General features: G+C 41.8%; 1 protein-coding gene across 9 annotated transcripts in view; it reads right to left on the bottom strand.

Annotated features, from left to right (window-relative positions):
• The window catches only part of ARHGEF7 (Rho guanine nucleotide exchange factor 7), a 194,765-nt gene that overhangs the window by 95,204 nt on the left and 87,456 nt on the right, over positions 1–12,105 (bottom strand). For all 9 annotated transcript variants that reach the window (XM_038392408.2, XM_038392399.2, XM_038392297.2 and 6 more), the window contains one exon: positions 1,931–2,132. In XM_038392408.2, coding sequence (XP_038248336.1) covers positions 1,931–2,132 — 202 coding nt within the window. The remainder of the gene's footprint in view (positions 1–1,930; positions 2,133–12,105) is intronic.

Raw genomic sequence — 12,105 nt, 5'->3', positions numbered from 1 at the left:
CTGGGATCTCCTCCAGCTGCAAGAAGCTCAGATGGCTTCAGCTGTCGCCTCCCCCCGGCGCACGAGACTGTGGCTGGAATTACAACCCTTCCACATGGGGAGACTGCAGCCCCAGATGTCAACCCCCCACTGGGACAGGAGACTGCCAGGAAAACCAGACCAATGGTAATCCACCCCCCATGCCCTGCGACCCTCACTTCTGTGCTGCTGCTGGAGGTGATGCTGGCTTTACAGCTGGGCACGCAGACAGCAGCCTTCCTCTCTGGCTGCCCAGCTCTGAAGGCAGCACCCTAGCCAGCAGAGGAGTGGCAATCCCATGCCCTCCCCTCCCCAATAGTCTTGTGACCACCCCCCCCAACCCTGGCTGCTTTTTGGGTTGGGACTCCCACGGTTACAATAACGTGAAAATTCAGATGTAAACATCTGAAAACGTGAAACTGATTAATTTTAAAGCTCCCTGGCTGTGAAATTGACCAAAATGGACCATGAATTTGTTAGGGCCCGACACATATTGCATGGGTGTTAACTCCCTAACAAAATCAACCTATCAGCTACTCAAGCACTCTCCCTCTTAAATCACAGGGAATAAGTGCATAAGCTAGTCTAGGCAAAGACAAGACTTGTAACAGATGCACCCCAAGCTCCTAGTCCTTTCGAAGTGGTCCCTGTGGAATCCAGCCCCAATCACTGGATGCACCCAGAAATCCCAGATCCTCTGTTCCCAAAGGAACAGCATATTTCAGTTTACCAATTTTATCTCAGACCACCACTCCTGTATGACACACAGCACTTGACCTCAATTATAAAATGAAAAGGAAATTTATTTAAAGGAAGAAGAAAGATTTCATATAAAAAAAAAAAAATCAGTGTGACAGATGGAAACGGTTACATGTATAACATTGTAACACACATCCAAATTTAACTAACAAGTTATCCTCCTGTCTAAAGAAGCTAATCTTGCCCAAAGTTTATGAATATTATGTGTGTGTGCATGAGCGTGTGCACGCTCACCAGTATTTTTCCCTTTACACTGCAGTTATCAAAAAAAATGTATAAAAAAAATCCAGTGTGTGGAGACAATCTATTGAAATACACAATGAAACAGAAAGCCTATCTCCTCTCAAAATAATATACATATTTTGAAAAGGGAGACAGTCAGAAAGAATCACTTTGAAAATCTACAAAGGCATCCTTAAAATACATAGCTAGCAACATAGAAATATGGTTATTCATACTTACTTTAAAAAGATAAATGTTTTATGAAAAATATGACATGTTCCATTTAAAAACTTGCTTTTTCTTGATGAGGGGAAAACTGAAAACTCAATTCCATGTTGTTGGGAGATTGTCTTTTAAGAACACTCAGGCTTCTTTAGATATTATATGCAAAGCACTGAATGTTAAAAGTCAACGGTTGTCCATGCAGTGGTCAATAATAAGAATGCACAAAGGGCATTCATTTCCATGAAATGCCTATGTACTAACCAGCCTAGGCAGATGCTAAGATTTTCGTAGAAGATGTTTGAGAATGCGGAGAGCCTCCCTTGAAATCTTATTGACCAATAACAGAAGTCAACACCAGAACAAATGCCCCCACCTCCCCCCACACACACAATACTGTAATCAATATTTTTAGGTGACAAAGACAAACATAACTGTAAATATAGCGGATACAAACAGAGATATGTCTACATCTCTTTAGCACGTTCTCTCAGCTCCTTGAAAAACGTACCTCCCCCATGCACTCAATCTAGGAACAAAAACTATGTTAATAATTTGTAAGAATTAAGGATTCTTATGGCTGGGACAGACAGCGTACATACTGAACACTAATCACACATTCATTAGCATTAGGAAACAATCAGTTATTTCCATCTCTTCTTGAAAGCCAAGAATCACATTTTGCAAATATGCTCTCTTTCAGACTTACCATTTGATTTTATTTCTCGTACATAGTTACTAGGAAACCATCCTGTTTTGCCATTGTGAGTCCCTTCCCACCAGCCTCCTTCTTCCACTCTTGTAACGTGAATAATGTCTCCTTTTGCAAAAGAAAGTTCATCTTCATTGGTCTGTTGAAAACTGAATTTTGCTCTCACCACCAGCTGGTGATTGCTGTTATCAGTCATGTCCTAAAAAGTGAAAACGCAAATGAAGGACAGGACTTTAGGTGCATAAGGGTTACTTCATGACCAATATACAAGTCTCTTCATAAAACAAATATATTTAAATTAAAACAGCATTTTTATCAGAAGCTGTACTACAAGACCTGCAGACCCCAATATGCAATATGCATCTATCTTGACATTGTATTTCTGTGATTTGTGTCTTTCAATCTAGATAGTACTTTATTCCACTCAGACTTCTTAGAATCAGGCAAGGCCAACAAAAGTAAAATGAAAAAGATGTGTTCTTCAAAGATCAGATTCAATATCTCTATGAATAGAACAAATTGAAAATGTCTTTGGCTACTACTTAGGGTTACCATATTTCAAGGTCCCCAACAGAGGACACTGCCGGGGGGAGGAGAAGCGGAGCTGGGGGGGGTACAGTTGGGAGGGGCATGTGTGTGTACTGGGAGGGGTTATTTTGGGGTGCTGGAAGGTTGTGTGTACTGGGATGGGAGAGGGTATTTGGGAGTGTTGCTGGAGGCATCATTGGGGGGAGTGCTGGAGGGGGTGCCTACAGCTTCACACTCTAGGTGAGGGGCAGTGTTGTGCTCAGTCACAGTGGCAGGACAGCTGGTGCAGGCCCAGGACACAGTACCAGCCCGTCAGTCAGCGCCTCCCTGAGGGGTGTTGGGGCCTAGCTCTGGCACCCCTGCCTGCTAGGCTCCGAGGCCCAGCAGTAGGACAGGAAGCCTGGCCGAGAGGGGTGCAGGCCGGTGCGGGCATGATCCCGTAGCTGCGGATGAAGGGGAGGGACCAATCGGCGTGTGGAGGAGACACTAAGAAATTAGTTAAGGACATTGAAGTCAATGGTAAATGGGACAAAATACAACATGGTTTTACAAAAGGTAGATCGTGCCAAACCAACCTAATCTCCTTTTTTGAAAAGGTAACAGATTTTTTTAGATAAAGGAAATGCAGTGGATCTAATTTACCTAGATTTCAGTAAGGCATTTGATACCATGCCACATGGGGAATTATTGGTTAAATTGGAGAAGATGGGGATCAATATGAACATCAAAAGGTGGATAAGGAATTGGTTAAAGGGGAGACTACAACGGGTCCTATTGAAAGGCGAACTGTCAGGTTGGAGGGAGGTTACCAGTGGAGTTCCTCAGGGATCGGTTTTGGGACCGATCTTATTTAATCTTTTTATTACTGACCTTGGCACAAAAAGTGGGAGTGTGCTAATAAAGTTTGCAGATGATACAAAGCTGGGAGGTACTGCCAATTCAGAGAAGGATCGGGATATTATACAGGAGGATCTGGATGACCTTGTAAACTGGAGTAATAGTAATAGGATGAAATTTAATAGTGAGAAGTGTAAGGTTATGCATTTAGGGATTAATAACAAGAATTTTAGTTATAAGCTGGGGACGCATCAATTAGAAGTAACGGAAGAGGAGAAGGACCTTGGAGTATTGGTTGATCATAGGATGACTATGAGCTGCCAATGTGATATGGCTGTGAAAAAAGCTAATGCGGTTTTGGGATGCATCAGGAGAGGCATTTCCAGTAGGGATAAGGAGGTTTTAGTACCATTATACAAAGCACTGGTGAGACCTCACCTAGAATACTGTGTCCAGTTCTGGTCTCCCATGTTTAAAAAGGATGAATTCAAACTGGAGCAGGTACAGAGAAAGGCTACTAGGATGATCCGAGGAATGGAAAACTTGTCTTATGAAAGGAGACTTAAGGAGCTTGGCTTGTTTAGCCTAATTAAAAGAAGGTTGACGGGAGATCTGATTGCTCTCTATAAATATATCAGAGGGATAAATACAGGAGAGGGAGAGGAATTATTTAAGCTCAGCACCAATGTGGACACAAGAACAAATGGGTATAAACTGGCCACCAGGAAGTTTAGACTTGAAATCAGACGAAGGTTTTTAACCATCAGAGGAGTGAAGTTTTGGAATAGCCTTCCAAGGGAAGCAGTGGGGGCAAAAGATCTATCTGGTTTTAAGATTCTACTTGATAAGTTTATGGAGGAGATGGTATGATGGGATAATGGGATTTTGGTAAGTAATTGATCTTTAAATATTCAGGGTAAATAGGACTAATCCCCTGAGATGGGATATTAGATGGATGGGATCTGAGTTACCCAGGAAAGAATTTTCTGTAGTATCTGGCTGGTGAATCTTGCCCATATGCTCAGGGTTTAGCTGATCGCCATATTTGGGGTCGGGAAGGAATTTTCCTCCAGGGCAGATTGGAGAGGCCCTGGAGGTTTTTCGCCTTCCTCTGTAGCATGGGGCATGGGTCACTTGAGGGAGGCTTCTGTGCTCCTTGAAGTCTTTAAACCATGATTTAAGGACTTCAATAGCTCAGACATGGGTGAGGTTTTTCACAGGAGTGGGTGGGTGAGATTCTGTGGCCTGCGCTGTGCAGGAGGTCAGACTAGATGATCAGAATGGTCCCTTCTGACCTTAGTATCTATGAATCTATGAGACGCAGGGCTGTAACCAGGCCAGGGCAAGTGGGGCCCAGGGCGCAAAGCCACAGGAGTGGAATAATGACAGGGACCCAAGGGCAGGGAGCTCAAGTATGCTTGCTTGTCCCAGGAGCTAAAGAGTCTAGCTATCGCGCTCCAGAGATGGGTCTTTCTGATCAGCAACAAGCAAGGGAAAAATCCCAGACATTTCTTCACATTTCAAGAATCTGCCCAAACGGAGATCGGAGGACCAAAAAAGAGGTCATGTCTGGGAAAACCCTACAACTACCAAGAAACATAACTGCTTTACTGGAAACATGTTCTTTTCAAAACAGAGACTGGAGCGGGAGGAAGGGAAAACAGATGGACCTGAACCAAAATCTTAAAGTTAGATCTATGTCAGAGTTTGCGTCTCAAACTTAATTCGGTAATGCATCATATTAGGATGTGATGGAGTGTTTAGATTGAAGAGTTTAAATTCTAGTTCAATTGGGGAAAATCATGACAACCCTGCTGTGGAAAAAACCCACAAAGGTTTATTGTAAGTTACACAATTACTATGTGATACATTTATTAGCACAGCCATTCTTCAAATAGAAGAATGATGGTTGCAGAAGTATTTTTGAACATCCACAATGTGTTTTAGGTTTGTGTTAGGTGTTACTTCTTCCTCATTGATATTAAATAGTCCTTGGCTCAGAAGTTTAGGTTGATGACATTCATGAAATTCTCTTTTTTTCATTATTTGAGCAAATGGTAGTCACATCCTTGTCATATTTTTCCTCTGCTTTCTGGGATGGTGTTTTAAGCAAAAGCCTGGACACATTAGTTAGTGGATTTATTTTGAGACCCAGAATCAACAGTAGTAAGCAGTAAGCCTATATGAATGCTTATAGCCATTATCAGGTCATATTTTGTATTCAACCAACCATCTTGCATTAGTATCAGTGCTGATTCTTTTTTCCCCTCTATATCCTCATTTGCAGCATCTATTAGCAAACCTGCAACTTTAAATCTAACTGGAGGAGTAAACGCAGGGTGAAGTGTTTCAATAATTTCTTTGTTTGATTTGTGCCAAATGCAAGGTGGTTCCCAGGGGAGTAGTGGGGGGTGAGGGGAACCTAACTTATTTCAAGACAGAGCTTGATAAATTCTTGGAGGGCATAATATAATGAGGCTGCCTACAATGAGCGTATGGTCCCTCAACAACTGCTATTAGCAAGCATCTCCAATGGCCAGAGATGGGACACTAGCTGGAGAGGGCTCTGAGGTACTACAGAAAATTCTTTCCCAGATGTTTGGTTGATGGGTCTCACCCACATGCTCAGGGTCTAACGATTGCCATATTTGAGGTCAGGAAAGAATTCTTCCCCAGGTCAGATTGGCAAAGACCCGGGGGGGGGGGAGGGTTTGCCTTCTTCTACAGTGTGGAGCATAGGCTATTTGCTGGTTTGAACTAGTGTAAATGGTGGGTGCTCTGTAACTTGAAGTCTTTAAATCAAGATTTCAGGTCTTCAGTAACTCAACCATAAGGTATGGGCCTATTAGAGGAGTGGGTGGATGAAATTCTGTAGCATGGGGATGTGCAGAAGGCAGAAGATCACACTTCTAGCCTTAAAGTCTATGAGTCTAAGTTATTAGTTTCAATGGGTGCAACCTTCTTGTCGAAGTGTTTGCCTTTCAGTTGTTTTTGGTTAAATTACAGAACGATTTTTTGCTATTGTTCTGATGTCAAAGACTAACAGAGACAGCTCCTGAATGAAATTTGTTTAGAGGTTTTGGGAGGCCTGGAACTGGGATGGGACTTAAATTATCATTGCAACTATGTTTTAATAATGACAATGGCATAAAAATTCAACGAGTGTAAGTAAATTGTTCCAATGGCTAATTACTCTCACCATTAAAAATGTATGCCTTAATTCCAGCCTGAATTTCTCTAGATTCAACTTCCAGCCATGGGATCATGTTACACTGTTCTCTGCTATATTGAAGAGCCCATTATTAAATATTTGTTCCCCATATAGGTAATGACAGACTAAGTCATTTCTTAACCTTCTCTTTGATAAGCAAAACAGAGTGAGGTCCCTGAGTCTATCACTATAAAACACGTTTTCTTATCCTTTAATCATTCTCACAGTTCTTCTTTGAACCATCTCCAATTTATCAATATCCTTCTTCAGCTGTGGACACCAGTACTGGACACAGTATTCCAGCAGCAGTCACACCAGTGCCAAACAAAGAGGTAAAATAACCTGTCTGTTCCTACTCAAGATTATCCTGTTTATGCATCCCACGATTGTATTAGCTCTTTTGACCACAGCTCATGTTCACATAATTATCCACTATGACCCCCAGATCTTTTTCAGAGTCACTGCTTCCCAGGATAGACTTTCCCTTTTGTAAGTATGGCCTACATTGTTTGTTTTTACATGTATACCAGGGATCGGCAACCTTTGGCAGCGGCCCGACAGGGTAAGCCCCATGGTGGGCCGGGCTGGTTTGTTTACCTGCCGCGTCCGCAGGTTCGACAGATCATAGCTCCCACTGGCTGCGGTTCGCCGTTCCAGGCCAATGGGGGCTGCGGGAAGTGGTGCGGGCCAAGCGATGTGTTGGATGCGGACACGGCAGGTAAACAAACTGGCCCAGCTCTCCAGGGGGCTTACCTTGGTGGGCTGCGTGCCAAAGGTTGCCAATCCTTGGTGTACAAATGTATATTTGGCCACGTTAACACTCATATTGTTTGTTTACACCCAGCTTACCAAGCAATCCGGATGTCTCTGCATCAGTAACCTGTACTCTTCATTATTTACCACTCCCCCAATGTGTGTGTCATCGACAAGTTTTATCAGTGATGATTTTACATTTTCTTCCCGGTAACTGATAAAAATGTTAAATAGCATAGGGCCAAGAACTGCTCCCTCCAGGACCGCACTAGAAACATACCTGCTCAAATACGATTCCTCATTTCCAACGCATTTTGAGACCCATCAGTTAGCCATCTTTTAAGCCATTTAATGTGGGCCATGTTAATTTTATATCTTTCTAGGTTTTTTTTTTTTAAAATCAGTGTCATACACTACCAAGCAAAATGACTTACCGACATCTAAGTGTTTTAGATCAGCACTATTACCTTTATCAATCATGTCACAGTAGCAAAAAACCAATATCAAATTAGTTTGACAGGATCTATTTTCCATAAACTCATGTTGATTGGCATTAACTATATTACACTTCTTTAACTCCCTAGTCAGCCACTCCATTGTCTCGCCTGGGATCCATGTCAGACTGACAGGTTTATAATCACTTAGGTCATCCTGTTTACTCTTTTTAAATATTGGAACATTATCTCTCTTCTCTAGAACTTCCCTGGTGTTCCAAGTCTTATTGAAAAAAAAAAAACCTCAACATTACTGGTCCAGCAAGATCCTCAGACAGCTTTTCTAAAACTCTACAAGTTATATGAACCTGTTAATTTAGAAAGGCCTAACTTTTAGTAGCTGCTGTTTAACGTCCTCATGAAATACTAGTGGAGTGGAAAGAATGTTGTTGTATGACTACATCATCTGTTTTTTCTCCAAATACAGAACAAATATTTATTGAACATTGGTGCTTTTTCTGCATTATTATTGATAATTCCATCATTTACATCTACTAATGGAACAATACCACTATTAGTATTTTTTTTTGTTCCTCATATACTTAAAAACTTGTCATTTTCCTTAACTCTGCTGGCTATAGATTTCTGCTTGTGTCCTTTATATATTTTCTCCAATTTATAGCTTCTGATTTATATTAATGACTATCAAATTCTCAATTCTTCCATTTTTGAGCGCTGCCTTCACTTCCCCTCTAAACCAATTCTTTTTTTTAAAAAACAATATGGCCTTCTTTCTCAGTTGTGGGATTGTGGCTTTTGGGACATCAGTAACATATTCTTAAACAATCTCAATTATCCTTCACATTTTTCTTATTAAATTTACTGATTTGGCTCGTGATTATTTTCAGTTTTGTGAAGTTAGTCCTTTTAAAGTATGAGGTATGTATCTCTCTCTCTCTCACTAGTGTGGACTTCATTCTGTTTGCACTTTATAAATGTAATAAATTCTGGATCCTCTGTATCTGTCAAGATGAGATCTAATACAGAACTCCCCCATGTTGGATGCAACACTTTCTGAGTTAGGAAACTATCGTCTATAATATTCAGAAGTTCCTAGGCTGTTTTAGTACTGGAAGCATGAGAACACCAGCATGTGTGATTCAAACTGAAGTCCCCCATGATGATGCAGATTTTTTTTCCTATACATTATAGATAGGATGACTGGCTCCGTATGCACCTATTACCTTGTGTGGTTGGTGCCTGTAGCAGACACCAATACCCCATCTTGTGCTTTATCTGGTAGGACATTCATCCATAAGCATTCAAGATCAAACAGGCAATGCCGTTTTTGACATAGAGGGCCACTCACACTTACCCTCCGTTTTGCCTACTCAATCCTTCCTAAATATATTATAACCTTTGATTTTCACATTCCAACCCTGGGAATCATCCTACCACTTTTCAGTAATACAAACAAGATTAAATTTATGCCCAGTGTAAACAATTAGTTTTATTATTATTAAAGTTTCATTCAATGGCTCATTTTGCCTTAGACTACTAACGTGGAAAAGCAAAATGCTGGATCTAGAGCTCCTTCAAGTGAGAATTTTTTAATGCCACTGTCGTTATCAAAATGTAGTCCCATACCAGTTCCAGGCTTTCTAAAACCTATAAACATCAATTTTATTCAGTCTTCAATATCTCAGAGATCACTCTGTGATTACACCACACATACATACTGGGGGACACAACACTCATTTCTATTCCCCTGGAAGGACGCTGAGATATCAGACTTTAAAATCAGGACGCATTTCTGAACAGAAAAGCAATGTTGCACAGAAATGTTTTACATATATTAGTTAAAATATCTTCTCTCTCTGAAACCCTCTATGGCTGGATTCATAATAAAGAAGGCATCTGGCTTTGCAAGCCGAAGAATAGTGGCAATTATTATTTTTTTTAAACTCTAGCACAGGGGTTCTCAAACTGCAGGTCATGACCCCTCAGGGGGTCGTAAGATGGTCGCAAGCGGTCAGCATCATGGGGCTGAAGGCCCTGAGCCTCCATTTAATTAAATTACCCACCCCTTTTTTAATTTATAATTCACATGCTCAGAGGCTTGCTGTGTGAAAGGGGTCACCAATACAAAATGTTTGAAAACCACTGCTCTAGCACATTTCAAAAAGTACTTTCTGTAACTTATGTGGTACATATAGAATACATCAGGCTGTATTGTAGTACAAATGGTTTATCTACCCTCATCTGGGATGACCTGAATAATTAATCAGAGTTTACCCCGCACACATGTGCTCATGCAGATACAGCCTTTAAATCACAACACACACGTATACTATTTAATCATGTATGTGAGTGAGTAGGAGAGGGAGGGAGAGAGAGAGGGAAAAAACAGGCCCAAGGACTCCATCTAGCAACGCAGGCTACTTCTGTTAATCCACCCTGTTAGTAGTTACAGCTCCATATAAAGCAGCTGAGTAAATTCTAGTAATTCATTCCAGCAGGTACTGCTTGTTAACTTCACCAGAGAGGTCACTGTGACTTTCTGATTAGAGGGATCTAGAGCCTGAGACTTGGAGGTCTCTGGAGGGAAACCTAGAAACAGCCATATTCGGGATGAGGGCTTAAACAGATTTATGTTGTGTTAATGTTTCACATACCAGTCAGTATACAGCTCTTCAAACATGAACTAAAAGAGGAGGTCTGGGCTCTCCCTTCAAACTTTTTCACTGCTGAAAGGGATCTCTTTCTTGGAGCTCCATATTGTTTAGAGACAGGTGAGAGTCAGGGATCTCTTGGTACCAACTGGCAAGTGGACACAGAGGATGCACAGGCCTGTATAGGGATCCCCTGTGTTGGATGAATGCATAATAGTTCACCAAAAGATGGCATGTGAGATCTCTGAGAGCCAGTAGCACACTGGTTGGCATAATCATGCAAAACATAGGTACAGATAATATTTAAGGAGTTAAGTATCTATATTGAAAAGAAAAGATTCTTAAGGTCTTGATCTGATTTAACTCCACCAGAAGGTGACATACCTCGGGAATGTTTCTTTCAGGCAGAAGATAACAGACAACTCTCTCACTGTCTGGTCATTTGTGTATCGTATGCCTTATGGAGTATGCCCGTTTACATACTGAGCCATGCGGCTCAGTAACAGATTGCAAAATTTACAACAGAGGAAGTCTACAGGATGGAACAAAGAGCAGGAGCATGTCCTACTTTAAAATAAAGACAATATATTGTTTGGGTATATCTTGGAGTGCCAAGCGCCACACTGGATCCTTCACCTATGAGGCAAGTTGACAGCATGTCTGGCTCATGAAAGGAGGATAACACTTAGAAGGCTTGAGCAGTGGAGTGTGCCTATCGCTAACCTGTAGAGACAGAGAGGCCTGGAAGCCTAGGAGAGAGTGCTTGGGGCCACCAGCAGGCACAGACAAGGCTTCCTCATGTGAAGGGCAGGTGATCGTGAAATGCCTCACAACTCCAGGTTCCCCCGGAAGCGTCAGCACAGGAAGATACATTTTGGTATACGACTTCTCTGCTCGACAACCTGATTTTAGAAAACCAGTGGTGAGGGCAGCCCACACAGCCCAGTGTGTTTTGTGGCATGTCTCCACATTTGCTCTCTCTAAATCTGAAAGCGAGTCCAATGGCCAAGCCAGCCAACAACTACCACTACCTTGCAGAACAGGCTGTATATTCCTAGACAGGCCAAGTCAGTTTTCATATCATGTCCTCAGTAATTAGAAGTCTTACAACTAGAATTTCACTGGGTTGGGATGTCCTGCAACAGATGTTTCCACAGTGGAGTCTTGAGAAAAAAGCTTGAAAAAAACTGAACAATCTGGTCCCACATGTCCTCACCTGCAAGAGGGTACATTTTTGACTATACACTGACTACAGTATATTCAAAACATGGTGGGAAGTCAACTGCTCAGAGGGTGTGACATATACACGTACACTCACACAGTATCACAGTGACCCTATAGCTATTGCTGAGGAATCAGTTCTTACAAGTACACAAAGATAGAACCTCTCAGGCCACCAAACTTTGGGGGTAAGAAGGAACTAGGAGCTGTTTGAGGACCGTGCTGTAGATAGCAGTCTCTTGCCCTTTGTCTATTCAGTAAAGCTAAAAGTCTGTTTAACTATGAGATTCTCAGTTTGGTGGAGATCCCCATATTAGTTGCTGCAACACTAAGCTGTGTATACCTGACACTTCAACAATGTGGTTCTATGTATGTTGGAACCATGTGGTTGTGTGTGTGTGTGTGGCTTCAAAAAACTGGGACTCAGGGTCTCAGTGTACAAGGCTGCCAAAACTGCTAAGTGGCTGGGAGATCTTCCAAACCTCTGGGACTGAGTGAGCAAAGCTTCATAGGAGG

This window comes from Dermochelys coriacea, chromosome 1 (genome assembly GCF_009764565.3).
Source record: "Dermochelys coriacea isolate rDerCor1 chromosome 1, rDerCor1.pri.v4, whole genome shotgun sequence".
In the NCBI taxonomy this organism is placed as follows: Eukaryota; Metazoa; Chordata; order Testudines; family Dermochelyidae; genus Dermochelys; species Dermochelys coriacea.
The sequence above is the reverse complement of the archived record's forward strand: the minus strand, read 5'-3'. Positions and strand labels throughout refer to the sequence as shown.